Source organism: Drosophila subpulchrella, chromosome X (genome assembly GCF_014743375.2).
Source record: "Drosophila subpulchrella strain 33 F10 #4 breed RU33 chromosome X, RU_Dsub_v1.1 Primary Assembly, whole genome shotgun sequence".
NCBI lineage: Eukaryota > Metazoa > Arthropoda > Insecta > Diptera > Drosophilidae > Drosophila > Drosophila subpulchrella.
The window spans coordinates 15,460,913-15,477,676 of NC_050613.1; the positions used below are offsets into that span (position 1 = coordinate 15,460,913).

Below are 16,764 nucleotides of genomic sequence, written 5' to 3' on the forward strand. Positions count from 1 at the left end.
GCTCTCCGGCCTTTTATCGGGTGATTAATTAAGCTGCAAGGACCAGCGAATGCAACTTTCTGCCGCTGACAACTCTCCGTGGAACGAGTGGGCGACGATGGGCCATTAAAGATTTTCACAAATTATTCAACCAAATACTGGGGAAAAACGAAACTTATATATACCCACAATCACTATACATTTTTGTGACGAAATAAAGCTGAAAAATTATAGTCTGAAGTCACCCAAAACCCATTATTAACACATTAAAGCTTGGCTAAAATTAGTTCCTTCGCGGAATTTTATTAAATTTAAGTTGAAATTATTACATAATTAAACCTTTTGGCAATTTACATGCAATTGACCAAGTTTGAAAGTGCAGCTTAGGGTCACTTTTCGCTAGTAAATTAACTTGATTAACTATTTCCAAATAACCCAGTCCAAATGAAAGACGTTGGAACTTTGGTAAGATCTTTAGAAATAAAACATTTGCACACTTCGGCCAGACATATATGAATATAGTTAGTAGGGATGGTCAGAAAAAAATGATTTAGTCCCTGCGGACAATTTATCGTTGTATACTTAAATCGAATAAGTAAAATGCAGGGATCCGTTGTAAAACCTCCAGATAAATCCTAAGCATGCGGGGTAGGTTTAAAAAACACGTACGCGTATGTATGTATAATTAGACTTATGGCTATGTTGGGCTGGCCTAACTGTGGCCCAGCTTGTCCGCGATAAACTTGATGAAGTCGCTGCGAAACAGGATCTTTGGATTGTCCTCGGTGGCCAGCTCCTCCACCTGGCGCAGGTCCGTCCACTTCCAGAGCAGGCGGCGCGAGTAGCTGTAGCGGAACGAGGCGAAGATCTCGGCGGCCTTCTTGCTGGGTATCTGCTCCTTGTAGTACGACTCCTTGTTCGTAACGTTGAAGTAGTACAGCTGACCACGTGATCGCGAGTGGGCGGACACGTAGTTGGTGGTCAGCTCACAGAACATCAGTATGCCGCCCGGCACAAAGAACTTGTTGTCGTCGAGCGCATATCCAAATCTCTGCGAATTATCCTTCAGCACATAATGCCGCATGTCCGCAAAGAAACTGCCCATATCCCGTAGCCGGAAGAAGGGCTTGCTGCGTAGCGCTCCAAACGTTCGCTCCTTGCGATGCGGCTTGTTCAGACTCCGGGCAAACTTATCGCACATGCTCACGCGTTCGCGGAACGGTCTTCGTCGGATGTCTATGCCGCCCAGGCAGATGCCATCGATGATGTGCAGTGCAGCCACCCGCTGAATCGTCCTGCCCTCGCCGTAGAACTCGTACACAATCTGGCCGAAGAAGATCGAGCGCGGCTGCACCTCAAAGGCGGTCTCCACCAGCTCCCACTTCTTGTGCTCCGTGTAGCGGAGCAGATTGCCCCGCGACTTGCACAGGAACAGAGTGCAGGCATTGATGTTCGTCTCCTCGCGACCCACGGGCACAAAGTACCAGTCCGCCACGTTCTTTACGGCCATGTTTAGATTCGTCACGCCGTTCATCTCGGCGGCCGTCAGATTCAGCCAGCTGCGATCGGATGCCCAATCGCCCAGGAGTTCCTCCAGAAGCCTGTCCGTTGGCTTGATCTCCGGCGCCTGTCGCAGTTTATCCGGCAGTCCCCAACGCTTGAGGCACTCTTGCCGCACCTCCGACTGCTTGGCCTCCTTCAGCTCCGGATTCTGGGCGAAGGCGGCTATCTTGCGCAGGCCCACGATCTGCTTCCGGCCAATGGCATTGTTTGAATCGATGATGTAGCGCAGGAAGTCCTCGTCCTCGGCCAGCTCGTTGGCATCGAAGATCTCCAGCACGTCGTTTTGGCTATCCTCCTGCTGCGATTCCTCGATCAGCATGAGGTTCACCGCATTCAGGTAGGCTATGATGGCCGCCGTCTCCGAGTCCGACCGTTTGTACTTGCAGACCAAGTAGCGCTCCGAATTCGCTGGCCGGCTGCTGTTCGGCTTGATGATGGCTATCTGGTGGAAGCACTTGTACATCAGATAGACCAGGCCCACGCTGAACGGTGTGAACAGGTCGAACACCTTGCACACGAAGCTGCCGTTCTGGCGCAGGATCTTCAGGGCGGTGAGGAACTGACAGAGGTACAGCTGCTTTGACAGGATCTCCTGGATGTTCTCCTGACCCTCCACCGAGAAGCCGCCGTCGGCCATGGCAAAGTGAACGCCATGAGGCGTGTGCAGACGGATGTATTCGTTCAACGAGTCCTGATTGCTTTCGTCGAAGATGTTGCCATCGTCCTTTACCCCGTAGAAGGTATCGAAGGACTCCGGCGAGGCGGCAAAGAACTTTTCCAGCTTGAAGTCATTGGCGCCGCGCAGCGTGAAGCCGAATCCCTTGGCTTCCCAGGATTTGCGATACAGCACGTATTCGGAGAAACCACCAGGGCCTGTAAAAAAAAATGAGAAGTCGAGGTAAGTCAATTTCAAAGAGTTCATTTCCTAGAATGACAATGCCTTATAATCTGTATTAGTTGTACAACACCGCTCTTACCAAACGGAAACCTTCTGTTTATGCAAAATGAAAAGGTTTGAGAGGTTATTATACCGCATTAGGGGCTATGGTTTATTTCTCGACTAGTCAAACTGATAAGACATGCAAAAGTGAAACTTGATATTCGGGGATTCCCCGAAATAGTTTTCCCCCTCCCCGAGACTTCACCTGCACACATGTCCGTGAAGTAGAGGAGCTCGTCGGCAGCCACCAGAGATTGGCCATCAAGATCGCGGGGATTGGTGAACATGAAGTCGCACATGGAGTCGATGTTGGCCATCTTGACGGCGGCGCGATTAAGGAAGATGGAGCTGCGGATGGTCTCGAAGGGATTGCAGCGGGATCTCGCCCGCCGCTTCTCGCTGTCGTTGAGATCATCGAATACGGTTTTGGCATTGAGGATGTGATGCAGGGTGGCCGGATCGCAGTAGCGTGTCTCCTCGTCCAGGGTCAGTTTCTTTGGGCCGGTGACCACGTGCCCCATCAGCTGATCGAGGCTATATGAGTCGGCACCGCCGCCCGGATTGTGAAGCCAAAGGACCGGCTCGGGTATCTCGAGCTCCTCGCAGGCAGGATCCCATTGGCCGGCCGAGAATTGGACGGTGTCCAGCTTGAGGCCGAAGCCACGGCGTCCATCCTGCTGCACGGCGATCACGGGCTCCAGGCGGCCCTGGTTGCTCTTGCCCAGACCCTTGTCGTTCTCGTAACCCATCTTCTTCATCATCTCCATGGCCTTGTTCGAGTAGCTCTTCACCCACTCCCGCTTGATCTTCTTGGGCGTGGGCTCCGAGTTCTCATCGTCCGAGGGCTCGTCCATCTTGCACTGTTCGCTGGGATCTGGAATCTGAACCGGGCTCTGGGATTTGGGGATCCTCCTCGAAATTTGCAGCACTTTGTTTATAGAGGGATGTGAAAAATATATCAAAATGTCAATCGATATTTCTTGAATAAGAATAATTATATCGAGATATTTTTTCACATGATAAAGCTATCGCTATTAGCAAACGTAAGTGTTAGCAAACGTAAGTGCCAGAAAACGTAAGTGCTAGCAAACGTAAGTGTCAGTAAGAGGGAGATAGCACCAACGTCAGTGTCAGTAAGGGAGAGAGACAAAAAATCCCACTTGTCTCAAGTTGGGGATGTGAAAAATATCAAAATAACAATACATCGATATTTTTTTAATAAAAATAAATACTTATATCGTGATTTCGCTATCAGAAAACGTAAGAGCCAGAAAACGTAAGTGAGGGAAAAGCACCAACGTGGGAATATCGCTATTATATTAAAATATACTTTTGATTTTTTTTAATAGGGCACCCTGATCGGAAATGGTGTGCAAAATGAACAAAATTCTTTTCACATCAGTAGCTTAAGCATTTCAGTACCAAAATTTCTTTTTCCTTTGCAGTTTACAAATATCAATTCAAATGTGGAAAACGGTTAGGTAAAGAACACCTCTGCAATTGAAGTTAAGACTGTGGCAAAAGATCGTAGGATTTTTCAAAAATCTAAATGCCTCTGGAAAGCATTAAAAGTAAATTTACAAATTACAAAATTGATTACATTTTGTTAACGTATTCCGAAGGTGGGAATCGCAATTTCTTAGGAATTCATTTAGTTTAAGAGCCACTAGAAAGCACCCCAGAAAAATAATGCTGGATGTGCATTCAAAATAAATGTTAAAAAAAGATAAGACCGAAAAAGGCAAGTGGTTGGTAAAATGTTTGAATATAGTTTTCTTTTCGATGTTAAATTTCAGCGGGTTTCTAACAGCAATGTTAGGATACAACGTTTTCTAACATCTATCCATTGATTTTGGGCCGTATCCAATTGCTGATTGGACTATGTTTTGACGTTATCGACTGTTTTTGTTTTTCGATCAGATCATGATGGTTTGAAATAATAACAATTCCGGTGGTATATATCATTTTTCGTCTTAAAAGCTGATATCAAAACTTTCGAACGTTGTATGTGGGATCTTCACTATTCTTCAACATGGTTAGAATGTATTTTCGTTTGATACTGTATAGGGTCGGACGTCCTTCTATCAGTTACATATATGTACATATACTTTTCTCCGAATACAACATAATACAATACAATATATTTGTTTTTCAATATAATCGAGTATTAGTTATACCTATAATTCTCTAATAACAACCAACTGACATTTGATTAGCTAATAGCTAGATACATATTTATTAAATCAAAGAAATAACATATTTAAGGCGCAGAATAAGGTTTCGTTCATAGTCTAATGATGCTGGATAATTCTGATACGTGGCCTTCGCGGCACACGGCTAACGGGGGTGGAAGGAACGGATTTGGAACCACGTCTAGCAGCGGAAGGGGGAGAAGTGTAAGCGGAAGTGGGAGAAGTGGGAGCGTGAGTGGGAGAAGTGTAAGCGGAAGTGGCAGTAGTCTCAGGATCGGAAGTATAGGAAAGGTCCATGTCCATGTCCATGTCGTCCATGTCCATGTCCATGTCCATGTCCATATCCATATCCATATCCATGTCCATGTCCATGTCCATATCCATGTCCATATCCATATCCATGTCCATGTCCATGTCCTTGTCCTTGTCCTTGTCCTTGTCCTTGTCCTTGTCCTTGTCCTTGTCCTTGTCCTTGTCCTTGTCCTTGTCCTTGTCCTTGTCCTTGTCCTTGTCCTTGTCCTTGTCCTTGTCCTTGTCCTTGTCCTTGTCCATGTCCATGTCCATGTCCATGCCCATTTTAATTTTCATGTATGCGGCAGCAGCGCGAGTGTAAATAGTCTCTTCATCGAAATTGGAGAAATAGTCATTATCGGAAGTGGAAGAAGAACTGTCAGCATCGGAAGTGGCAGCAGGTGGTGCAACCGGTGTTTTCATTTTGAGCTCGCCCGCCAGCTCGGCCATCACGCCCACCTGACAGTTGCGCCAGGTGGGCAGCATTGATCCCTCCTCCGAACGCGGATCGGGCAGGTAATCCTGGCTGACTTTTTTGGCTATTAGCTTCATCGAACGCGCGCTCGGTGTCTTGCTCTTCCTTAGCTTGCGGGTCTTCCTCAGCATCATCATCTGCATATCCTCGACAGTCACGGTGGTGCGGTTCGCCAGCTGGGCGAAGGTTTGGGCCTCCACCAGTTTGTCCCTTGCTAAGGCTGAAGGAAATCACTCACTAAATATTGACCCCTTCTATTTGGGGCTCAACTCACTGTAAATCAGATCCAGTATACCGCTACGAGTCTGCGGTCCCGCCTCCAAGCCACGGGCCTTAAGCAGACCGTCCACGAACGATAAGTCATCAGGAATATCCAAATTGTGCTCGCCCAGCTCGTAATTAATTTCCTCGTCCATCGTGGAATAATGGGAATAGTTTTCAATTGCTTTAAAATGTCTTGACAGTTTGCTAAGGCCAACCTGATCGGCTAAAATCATTTCAGTTTTGCAGGTTAGTTGATTGAAACTCTGGACTCATGGTATTGTCATGAAGACATGCCCAAGAATCATTATTTAGTGGAACGGAACAGTGCTATAAATCGAATTAAAGGAAAGTGGTATACTAAGAATGTTTCATACTTAAACCAGTATGAATTGTTCTTGAACCATGTATTTATTATGCTTAAATGAAGTACCAATATTTTTTAAAGCAAGTCTGAATTATAAAAATAAAATTGAGAATTTAAAAATGTATATACAATTTGCCATAGAATGAAGCTTTCATTATTATTTTTTCAAATATATGTATAATTATTCGATATATTCATGAATCAAGTACAAGTTATTCTCAAATGATTTTGTAGTTGACTATATGTTAATTATTCTTTACTCTAGAATGTTTGTGATTTTTGTGTACTTAAGTTAAGTGCAATTCCTTCTACTAATAAGAAAAATGTATTCCTTATTTAAAGATATTAAAATCAGTTTTCTCTGAAATGAAGTACTTTTAGTGATAAATTGAACAATGATTGTGCTTTTCAAGAAAAATCTTTATTTTTGAATATATTATTCTTAGGTTTAGTAGAAATCGTACTTTTTTTTCCTATTTACTGAGTAATGTTCTTGAATCGTGGGCTTAAGAATGATTTATTCTTGTCTCAAGAACGCGCAGCATATTCGTTCTTAAAACAAGCCCAACAAATCACTAGCCGAGTCACCACTTCTGATTTGATTTCTGACGTATCAGGTAAATAATGATTCTTGGGTTTATCTTCATGGAAATACCATAAGTCCAGAGTTTCGGCCAAGCAACCTGCAACCCTAAATCTATTTAAGTTGATCAAGTTGGCCTAAGCAGACTGTCAAGACGTTTAAAAGTACTTAAAAAATATTCTTACTAACGATGGCCGAGAAATTGGATATCCGTGCTGATCTGGAGTTCGGGGACGGTCTGCTTGAGGACCTTGGCTTGGAGGCGGAACCGCAGGCTCGTGGCGTTATCCAGGACCTAGTTTACAGTGAGTTGAGCTCCAATATAAAGGGCAAATACTTAGTGAGTGATTTCATTCAGGCAAGATCCCCCAACTGGCTAAGCAGAGGATCGGAAGACCGCCTAAACCGGTGACAGCTGCTGCAACTTTCGCTGCTGACACTTCATCAACTTCCGCTGCTGCCATTTCTTCCACTTCCGATGCTGCCACTTCATCAGCTTCAGCGCCTGACACTACTTCCACTTCCGCTGACGTCATTTCTTCCACTACCGCTGCTGACACTTCTTCCACTTCCGCTGCTGCCATTTCTTCCACATCCGATGCTGCCACTTCCACTTCCGCTGCTGACACTTCATCAACTTCCGCTGCTGCCATTTCTTCCACATCCGATGCTGCCACTTCCACTTCCGCTGCTGACACTTCTTCCACTTCCGCTGCTGCCAATTCTTCCACTACCGCTGCTGGTCCTCCAGAAGGCGTTCCCCCGCACTATCCAGCATGGTTAGACTAAGATCGAAACCTCATTCTACGCCTAAAATATGATATTTTCCCGATTCAATAAATATCTCTAGCTATTATTAGCAAATCGAAAGTCAGTTTTGTCATCTTATGGTTGTTACTAAAAAATTAAATGTATGGCCCTGTTATTCATTCTGATATAAAAAAGGATTTGCTAGGTAAATAGTTACGCTAAAACTTATTTTGTTTTTTTGAGCAATTATTATAAGAATTGTTAATCACCTTTTCTGTTATGTATCCATGTTAATTGTTTCTCATCATATACAACGTTTTGTAATCATTATGTTGGTTGATCGATAAACTGATAAGTTTATATGTTATACTAAAAAAATACATAATACATAAATTCGACGCTAACTTTGAACATTACCAATTATTTTAAAAAGTATAAAATATAAACGATCACATATTGATAACACCAAAAATGGTCGATCGATCTCATCAAAACCATTCGCAATGCCTGGTGGTTGTCTCCGCTAACTGCCAGGGTTGCCGGACGGTAAAACAAAACACAAGTACCCATCCCTGGCAGCCGGCGCCTTGTCGCAACCGAAGCAGACTTGCCGCGTTTTATTGCCATTCTGATCGAGAACTGCGAAACCAAGTGAAATGGATGGTGAGTGAGGCTTCCCGATCGCCCAATCACTGGGCAACCTTCAATAGCACCCAGTACAACCCATTTCCTCCGCCCACAGGTGTTACCGAGGACATGTGGACGCCGTACAAGCATCTGTACAGCGTTTTCCAGGCGACGGTGGCCAATCCCAGTGGCGTCATCACGGATCTGGAGCTGTGCCTCAAGAAGTACAAGCACAGCTTCACCAACTTCCTGCGCAATCCGGTGGGTAGAGTCCTAGGTGTTCCACTAAGCTGATGCAGTTAACTAATCCTTGCAACTCTTATTCTTGGCAGGCCAAGAGCGAAAAGAGCCGCTGCCACCTGAGGAATGCCTTGAACGAGGGTATCCCGCTGCCGGGACAATCACGGAAGATAAAACTCTCACAGGACCTGGTCGATGAGGCGCTCATCCTCTCTGACATGTTCGACCTGGACGAGGTGTTCGCCGTGGAGCTGCTCTGCACCGCCCAGCGTCAGCAGATGCATCACCCAGGTCTGCCCAGAGGCCTGGTGGCGGTGCTCCTCTACTATGACGGCCGGAAAGCCATCAGTTGCGCCCTGCGCGACATGTTCCAGACGGTCAGCGGCGTTTCCTGGAGCACAGAGCTGCCCAGGGAGGTGGGTTCTAAGATTGGCATATACACAGTACCGGATCCACTAAACCTGGTTTTCTCACATCTTCCAAATAGATCACCTGCCTGGTCACCAACTATGCCCAGAGTCTCGTGGAGGACTCCAACATACTGGGACGCCTGCTGGAGCTGCTCGAAGAGATGGATGTGGACAAGGAGGTGAGTTTGTGTTTCTATATAGGACCTCTCAGTCCTTTTCTTTAACCATTATTTTGTGCCACCTCTGAATTTCATCAGATATGAAATCTTGTTCTCCATTTACATATATAACTATACCCAAATTAATAGTTCTACCAACCATTTTAATCCCTTCCAGTGCATACTGCTGACCAAAAACCGCGCCTTCGGCTCCAAGAAGCACAAAAACCAGGTGCTCGGCCTGTACGAGGACATCCAACGGGCAGTGGCCATGGCCCTGTTCCACTGGTCAGCCCAGCGCGGCCTGCCGCGATCCATTGCCATCCGGCTTTTGCAGCAGCTGGCCAGCCGGAAGACCAACGACGCGGACGGCAACATCGACGATGTGACCCTGATAATGCTGATGGCCCTGCTGTACGCGTACGACACTTCGGTGCTGCTGGTCAGCGAGTATATCAATCCGCACACAGCCCGCCTGCCGATCCTCAGCGATCCGGAGTTCGCCAAGGGCTTCCTGGAGGCTCTGTACGCGCAGAGCAGCTGGCAAACCCCGCGCCTGGACGCCATCATCACCTACAGCTTTGGGTTGACACTGGCCAGCCTGCGACATGCTCCCGGCCAGCTGCAGGCCGCCGCCCTGTCGGCCATCAATCGTGATGAGATCCTCATCGACGAGGCTCTGGGAGCTCAGGTATTTGGCTTCTTCCACCGCCTGCTGCTCGAAAAGGATCTTGTCTACAAGTAAGTAATGCCAACTAATGTCCCAAAACCAAAAGTTGCATCGGGAAAATCTTTAAGATTAAGAATCTAATATGCACCACCAACATTCCTTCATCTTTTCCTGCAGCACCGAGTTCATCTACCGCCGCGTGCACTTGCTCATCACGGACTTCATCGACTTCATGCACGCCAAGGTGTCGGAGCTGCGCGGTCGGGCCGACGAATCGGCACGCACGGTGATCAGCTTCCTGAACGAAGGCCTTGAGCCGCCGCCAAACCTGGACTCTAACTTCGAGCTGCTAATGCTGTGCGTGGCCAAGCTGTACGGCGATCCGCGGGTTAGCATAAAGCTTTGCAACGAGTACTGGGGCCCAAGTGATCCCACGGGCTCCTCTTTCGGAGTTATACAGACCACAGCGTTCAAGAACACCTCGCGCTCGGTGTCCCTGTTTAAGTTTATTAGCTTGGCAAGCGAGCTGCTACCTCAGACCCTATTTAAATCCTACCTCAAGATGATATCCGGCCTCACGCGCACCGAGTTCGCCGCGCGCTGCGCTTTCAACATGCTTAAGCTGCCCCAGGTGACCACTGGCACCTATACCGTCAGTTGGGATCACTTCTTCACTACGCTGGCGAACTACTACAAGTATGTACTTATATACTGGGGATCTCCACATTCCTCTAACGATACTGCTTGATTTATCCAGTTTGATGCGCAACGACTTCAACACCAGCATTACCACAGGCGGCGAGACCATCTACCGCAGCCGGTCGACCCCAAGGATCATCACTCAAAGGGAAGCGGAGCACCTGGTGGCCGTCATGGGCATTATTCAGGCTGTGGCCGAGCACGACGAGATCTCGCGCATTATGATCTGTGAGCAGGCGAACTGGCAGCCGCCGCAGGTGCTGCTGGGCCTGGTGGCTTGCTCTACGCCGCTGCTGCTCAAGGCGGAGATCCTCTTCACGCTGGCCGCCCTGGCGAAATCCAAGGAGACGGCGCGCGCCATCTGGTTCCACCTGGAGGACTCGCAGATCATACCCACCGTCCCGGTGTCGAGCAACTACGGCCAGTGCAGTCTAGCGGAGGAGATCGATCAGAACGAGAGTCGCCTGGAGCAATACAAGCTGACCCGAGGCATTCTCCAGCTGCTCTACACACTTATGACCGGGAATATGCCCAAGAGTCTGGGCGTGGGGCCGCGGAAACCCGGCTACGATGCCTACCTCAATTTTGTGCTAGAGTCTGTGCTGCTCAAGTTCTACAATCGGGCGTACAAGGATCCCGCCGAGAAGTGGCAGGTGGGCGCCCAGTGCCTGAAACTGCTGTACTATCTGCTGGCCACCTACCGACCGCGGGCCACCGACTTCCAGGAGGCACGCGACGAGCATCCCTATCCCGGCTTCCACGTAATGATGCAGCTGCAGGTCAAGTCCAATATGCTGCAACTTATACTGCGCATCGTGGAGGAGGCGCGTGATAGGCTGGACGACTACAACCGCTTCCACGGCAAAGAACTGCTCGAGGAGTGCTCCCTGTACGCCCTGCTGCTGCTCGAAGCCGCGCTGGCCAAGCAGAACGCCTTCTTCGAGACCCATTCGGCTGCCAATTGTCCCATCATGCTGTCCGGACTGAATCGCATGCTCTTGGACCTGAATCCGCGCAGCCGCAAGCCCGACCACGTGCTGAACATCGTCAAGTTTGTGACCTACAACAGCTGGTTGCCGCGTCACTCACTGGCCGCCGTCAAGATCCTGAGTGCAGTAACCCAGCTGCCGAACGTCTCCGCCCAGATCCTCAGCATGTACGCCCAGGGCAGCAACGAGAAGCTTGAGATCCGGCAGGGATTCGTCGAGTGCCTCGAGATGGATGTGGGCGTGGCCAAGCATAATGACGAGCTACTCGACGAGCTGGCCCTCAACGATCATGTCCCGTTCCTGGGCTTCGGGGATGATGTCGAAAGGGAACGGGAGCGAAATAGGGAACGGGAGGATCCCACGTCGGAGTCACGAATAGAATTGAATACAGAAGAGGCCGCACTGGAGCGCAAGCCGGCGCGTATCGAGCTGCAGCTGAAGGAGGCAATCGTCCAGATGTTCGAGGTGAATCTCAGCCAACAGTTGCCCAATTTTGTCTACTTTCTGCTTGGCGTGGACGTGCTGCGCGACTTTATGGCCAACGAGAAGCAGCACCTGGGCATAGAGATGCACTGCTCGTGCGTGAACTCCTTGGTGTTGCTGCTGGAAAAGTACCTGGAGGTAGGTTCAATCCATTTGACGATAGATAGATTTCCTAATTAATCCTTTTGCCTTCTGTTTTTACAGCAACAACGGCACAGCGAGGAGTACTGCGAGCACACGGCGAACATCGTGGAGCGCATCTACCACCTGTTCCACGGACTCTGCGCCAACCGCCGCACCACGGAGACGATACTTCGCTACTTCCGCCTGACTTGCAACGACTTTCTGCTGCGACACCTCAACTCCCTGCCCTTTCGTCAGCACCGCGAGGATCATGTGCTGCACGCTATGAGTCACCTGCTCAACTGCGTGTCCATCGATGTCAAGTTGGCGGCCACACATGGCCAGACAACGCGCTACAACCTGCTGTGTGACATCTTGCTGATGGGCAACGGATCGGAGGCACAGCGCTCGGCGCATGGCTTGCCGATGGAACTCGGTCACAGCCTGATGACACCGTCGGCGCCCTTCTTCGCCATGGATCTGTTGCCGGGCGGAGGGTCGATAAATGGCTCTGGATCTGGATCGGGCTCGGGACCTGGCGGAGCCTCAGGAACTGGATCCAGCGCCCTGAAGCCGGCGCTGCTCCAGGAGACGTCGCAGGGGCTGCATGCCAACCGACTGCTCGATTGCCTTGTCCTGGAGGTCGACACCTTAACTCACCCGCAACTGGAGTTCTTCGACACCCAGCTGACCGCTCAACTGCTCCGGGACTGCGAGTCCCCTGCCGAATCTGGAACCAATTCCCCGGCGAACTTGATCAACGTGCGTAAGCTGCACGACATCCTGTACGACGAACTGCGCATGGTGCAGAGTACCATAGTCAGCGGGCAGCGGAAGGCCATCTCCACTGAGATCACATTGTTGCTGAAGCACGCTGTGAGCCTCAACCGGGTGCGGACCCAGCGCTGTGCCACTCTAGCCTTCATGGAAGCATGGGGCCAACTGGTGCAGGTGCTCTTCAGCAGCATGCCCGAGGCCGTGCTGCCAGTGACGTTACGGCGTCAACACATCATCGACATTATCGAGAAGATCCTGATCAAAGTGCAGCCTATTCAGCCAATCATCGAGATCTCCATTCAGGTCAGCGAGACGGTGCTTCTGCTGCTGGCCAATCTGCGGTACTGCTGCTACCAGGTGGAGGACCAGCGAACTGAGGATCAGGCCAACGACGAGTCTCTGACGAATGGGAACGGCATCGAGTCCCAGGCGGCCAAGCTGAGTCTGGGACATAGGAGCCTCGGCAACGGTCTGGCCAATGGCACGGATGGAGGAAGGGAGGCCGGTGCCAACAGCAGCAATCTGCGGTTCATTCTCAAGAGCCTCGTCGAGTGGATCATGATCAGCGAGGTGAAGTCGCAGAAGCTGCGCATCAATTTGTACAGTGCCCTGCTGAACTGTCTGCGGATTGCGAAGCGACTTCGCTCCGACGAACAGCTGGAGTACCAGGAATCGTAAGTGCCTTCCCATGCGTCACCTAATGCTTGCTAATAAATTCGCAACCAATTACAGGGTCACATCCCGCCAAGAGAGCTCAGGGATAACCAACATAGAGCTGCGGCGCGACGACCGCCAGCGGCTAAAGGCCATGGCTGCCGACGTGATAGGAACGTTTGGCGAAAAGCTGATCGACACCATCTGCCACGACGCGGTGACCGGGCACGACGTGTGCCGGATGCTAGCACTGGCGTGCCTGGACATGATCTCCGAGCTGCATGCGGTGAGCACGCTCTGCGACTTTGTGGCCACGCGCGGCTACCTAAAGCACATGCTGGACAGCCTGGGCAAGTCCAATGAGTCGCTGTGCGCGATCCTGCAACCGGTGCCCGATCACCTGAGACCACTCTACGTCTACGAGTCGCGGATGGCCTTCCTCACGCGGATGGCGAACACAGCCGTGGGCGCCCGCCTGATCCTGGCCGAGCGAGCGCTGGGCGTGCTGTCGAATATGCGGGTCTATGACCTGCAGCCCGACCTGAAGGGCAGCGAGCTGAAGCGCAACGAGCCGCAGTCCTTCCTGCCGGCCGTCGACGAGCGCTTCCGGGCGATCCTGTCGCCAGCTTTGGCCCTCTGCGATGCCATTGTCAACACGCTGGGATCGCGAAACAATTCCGCCGCCCTGCAGGTTCTCAACTTCCTGTTTGCCCACATCGACATGGTGGAGGCGATGCTGCGCACGGCCACTCCCTTCATGGATCTGGGCCACCTGCAGCAGCTGGCAGTCATCACCAATCTGTTTGCCCGCACCACCACGCACGAGGTGACCACGTTGGAGGACAGTCTGGACGTGGAGAACGACCTGGAGCTGCGCAACCGTCTGGGTCGCCTGCAGCAGCTAATGATCGTAGTCTTTGGGCGCTTCTCCGTCAGTGAGCTTACCATTAGGCGCATGCTGCAGCAGGATCAGGAGCACAGTGAGCCTGCCGAGAGCTCGAAAACGCTGCGCGTCAAGTATTTCCTGGACATCGCCGCCAACCTATCGCTCTACTGCCGCAATGCGGTCACCAGCCATGTCAAGGACAGCATGACCTCCAAGTACTTGTTGACCACCATGATCAACGATGTGACGCCACTGTAAGTTCTAATCGGCTTTGTGTATATATTATATATATTTATTTTACATCTTCTTGAAGCACTGGCAAAATGGACAGCAAGAAGCTGACGGCCATCATGCACACAATCCTTAACCAGCTGAAGGGCTCCATTGGCTACTACCTCTCGCAGAAGTCGATCGCCGACAATCTGCTCCAGCAACGCGCATCCCTGCCCAACATCAGCTTCGGTCCCAACGGTGAGTGCTCCTATCCTATGCTTAGTCTATACCCAAACTCATCATTTTACTCCAAAGGCAAACAAAGCTATGTGGAACTGAGCCAGCGGCACAACGAGAAGCGCAACGAACTGATGCAGGCCGTCTTCATCGCCGAGCAAAACCTTTATCTGCTGTGGATCCACCTGGACTTCTACCTGCGCAACGCCGTCGTCTACGCCAATGAGAATCGCAACGCCATAAACGAGAGCCTCCTGGACAGCGGCAACAATGTGTCCGTGCTGAATGCTTCGCAGGACGAGATCCTGCAGCTCAAACAGCTGCTCATCTCCACCTTCAACGAGACCTTCTGCACGCAGCTAATCACGGCCAGCGAGGACTACACGGTCAAGTGCAAGGGCTTCAATGCCTCGCTGCTGCGCCGGATCAAGGCGCTCGTCCAATTCGCTCCTGTCACTCCCAATGGCGACAATTCCACGTTCATCTCGTAGGCGCGAACCACAATTTAGTTTAATGATTCAAATAAAAATGTATGTTGATTTTTCTAAGCTAAAGGCAATTTGCTATTATAGTCAATGGAATTGTACGCAGTGAAGTTATCTTAAAGTTCCTCTGTAAGTCTGTCCCTTTCTAGTTCAGGACACTGTTTTTTCATCCTACAAATACAGATGGTAAAGATCCACTGAATATTTTTTGAACGATATTTCTCGCCAATCTAATTATTACCAGCCTTTTCTGCGTTTATTATGATTTCAGTCAGAAGATCGCAACGCAGTGAACGAGACATTTCCGACCCTATAAATAATATGTATATAAATCCCGCGGATCAGACAATTACATGATAAAGCATCGATGGGAATGATCAGATTAACTTTGCTGTTTTTGGAGATACATTAATGCACATAGCTTGATCACAAAGGACAAACTTGATCACTGATTTCTGGTCCAAAAAGGATCAATGATCATGTTGTTCTGCTGAACGCAGCCCATGAAAGAAGAGTAACACCCTATTCACACAGAGGGGGACTCCGCTTCAGCGACCAAATTCCGCAACAGCAATTTTAAGTGGATGTGTGCAGAGGGCATTATGGTATCTATTCGCCAAACTGTTAAATTGGCCAATGTCGGTCAGCTGTTTATTAGCTTTTTCACACAAACTCCATCTTTACCCATTCAACACCCTTAGAGAGTTGAAAACAAAAATATTTTCTTTGCCTTTTGAAAAGTACTAAAGAACTAATATCGTTCTTATTATTAAAAGAAAAAAATATAGATTACTTGTCACCATCACAAGAGCAATTAAATTTGGCGATAATTGTATCGTCACATATAAAAACAGCTGTCTAATAATAGCCATGTCGGGTAACTATTGAGTGGGCCAATAACCTTATTACTCCAAAAAACTGTTTACACTAGGTCATCCCATTTAGCGAGTTATGTCAGCTGTTGTTTGTTTTGATTTTAACGCTTAGGGGAAGCAATTGTTTTGCCAATGTTTTCTTTTCATATGTCAAACAGCGTCCTCGTGGCCGAGTATGACCACAGAAATCTACCAATAAAGTTTACTCTATAGCGTCTTCCCACAGAGATACATCCACCATCTACCATCCGTTGAACGGATGGTCCATAAGGTTTTGCCGTTCCGAAAGTTAGTTCCCCATCCAAATTTGACGGATTCTTTTATGCGATATATTATGTTTGTTTGGTGGAACTCTGAGGTCCTCTTGTTGACAGTAGAAATTGAAACCTTCACTACGAAAACGTAAACAATGATGACAGGGAACAATCGAAAATGGAAGGCGCATGATCTGTATGGGAAGGGGGTATTATGCGTTAAACTGATGGTCCATAAGAATTTGCCGCTCCGAAAATTTCCCAGCTATTCCACCATCCAAATTTGACGGACTTTACGACGGACTACGAAAATGTAAACAATAATAACAGGGAACATTTGAAACGGAAACAGATATGGTTTCATAAGACACAGCTGTTCAGATCAGCTTCTATCGGATTGTTGATGTTGGATGTGCTCTTTGGAAATCGGAGTTTCACATTTGACAAAAATCTCTGCCGTTTCCAAAGGCTAAACTCAACAGGAAGAGGGTATGAGCCAATAACCCCATAACTCCACCTTAGTGTAAACAAGCTTTAAGTAGAAAGAAACGGTGACTACATGAAACATTCCTATGACGAAACT

The 16,764-nt window shown here is 49.0% G+C and overlaps 4 protein-coding genes across 4 annotated transcripts; 2 read left to right on the top strand and 2 right to left on the bottom strand.

Annotated features, from left to right (window-relative positions):
- Positions 1-252: 252 nt before the first annotated feature.
- LOC119557324 (cap-specific mRNA (nucleoside-2'-O-)-methyltransferase 1) lies at positions 253-3,439 on the bottom strand. The gene is made up of 2 exons (XM_037870045.1): positions 2,688-3,439; positions 253-2,415 (listed from the first exon to the last, which is right to left on the bottom strand). The coding sequence occupies exons 1-2, from the start codon at positions 3,334-3,336 to the stop codon at positions 692-694; spliced, it is 2,373 nt and encodes a 790-aa protein (XP_037725973.1). The 5' UTR covers positions 3,337-3,439; the 3' UTR covers positions 253-691.
- Positions 3,440-3,959: 520 nt separating this feature from the next.
- LOC119555883 lies at positions 3,960-5,856 on the bottom strand. Its single transcript, XM_037867541.1, has 3 exons — positions 5,715-5,856; positions 5,343-5,660; positions 3,960-3,994 (listed from the first exon to the last, which is right to left on the bottom strand). The coding sequence occupies exons 1-3, from the start codon at positions 5,854-5,856 to the stop codon at positions 3,960-3,962; spliced, it is 495 nt and encodes a 164-aa protein (XP_037723469.1).
- A 956-nt stretch (positions 5,857-6,812) lies between these two features.
- Positions 6,813-7,477, top strand: LOC119557655 (pneumococcal serine-rich repeat protein-like). The gene is made up of 2 exons (XM_037870509.1): positions 6,813-6,956; positions 7,010-7,477. Exons 1-2 carry the CDS (start codon positions 6,842-6,844, stop codon positions 7,438-7,440), a joined length of 546 nt encoding a protein of 181 aa, XP_037726437.1. The 5' UTR covers positions 6,813-6,841; the 3' UTR covers positions 7,441-7,477.
- A 462-nt stretch (positions 7,478-7,939) lies between these two features.
- Positions 7,940-15,115, top strand: LOC119556373 (nuclear pore complex protein Nup205). Its single transcript, XM_037868540.1, has 11 exons — positions 7,940-8,064; positions 8,144-8,289; positions 8,361-8,684; positions 8,756-8,857; positions 9,015-9,577; positions 9,684-10,202; positions 10,264-11,815; positions 11,882-13,251; positions 13,310-14,371; positions 14,431-14,588; positions 14,646-15,115. Exons 1-11 carry the CDS (start codon positions 8,058-8,060, stop codon positions 15,056-15,058), a joined length of 6,216 nt encoding a protein of 2,071 aa, XP_037724468.1. The 5' UTR covers positions 7,940-8,057; the 3' UTR covers positions 15,059-15,115.
- The last annotated feature ends 1,649 nt before the right edge of the window (positions 15,116-16,764 follow it).

Bases quoted from the DNA above. Each gene is read 5' to 3' on its own strand.
- LOC119556373 (XM_037868540.1), top strand. The intron at 8,290-8,360 runs GTGGGTAGAGTC...TATTCTTGGCAG, and splicing joins CCAACTTCCTGCGCAATCCG to GCCAAGAGCGAAAAGAGCCG. The intron at 11,816-11,881 runs GTAGGTTCAATC...CTGTTTTTACAG, and splicing joins TGCTGGAAAAGTACCTGGAG to CAACAACGGCACAGCGAGGA.
- LOC119557655 (XM_037870509.1), top strand. From the start codon at position 6,842: ATGGCCGAGAAATTGGATATCCGTGCTGATCTGGAGTTCGGGGACGGT. The intron at 6,957-7,009 runs GTGAGTTGAGCT...GATTTCATTCAG, and splicing joins TATCCAGGACCTAGTTTACA to GCAAGATCCCCCAACTGGCT.
- LOC119555883 (XM_037867541.1), bottom strand. From the start codon at position 5,856: ATGGACGAGGAAATTAATTACGAGCTGGGCGAGCACAATTTGGATATT. The intron at 5,661-5,714 runs GTGAGTTGAGCC...GATTTCCTTCAG, and splicing joins TATACTGGATCTGATTTACA to CCTTAGCAAGGGACAAACTG. The intron at 3,995-5,342 runs GTTCTTCTTCCA...CTTTTGCCACAG, and splicing joins TGCCACTTCCGATGCTGACA to TCTTAACTTCAATTGCAGAG.
- LOC119557324 (XM_037870045.1), bottom strand. From the start codon at position 3,336: ATGGACGAGCCCTCGGACGATGAGAACTCGGAGCCCACGCCCAAGAAG. The intron at 2,416-2,687 runs GTGAAGTCTCGG...TTTTTTTTACAG, and splicing joins CTTCACGGACATGTGTGCAG to GCCCTGGTGGTTTCTCCGAA.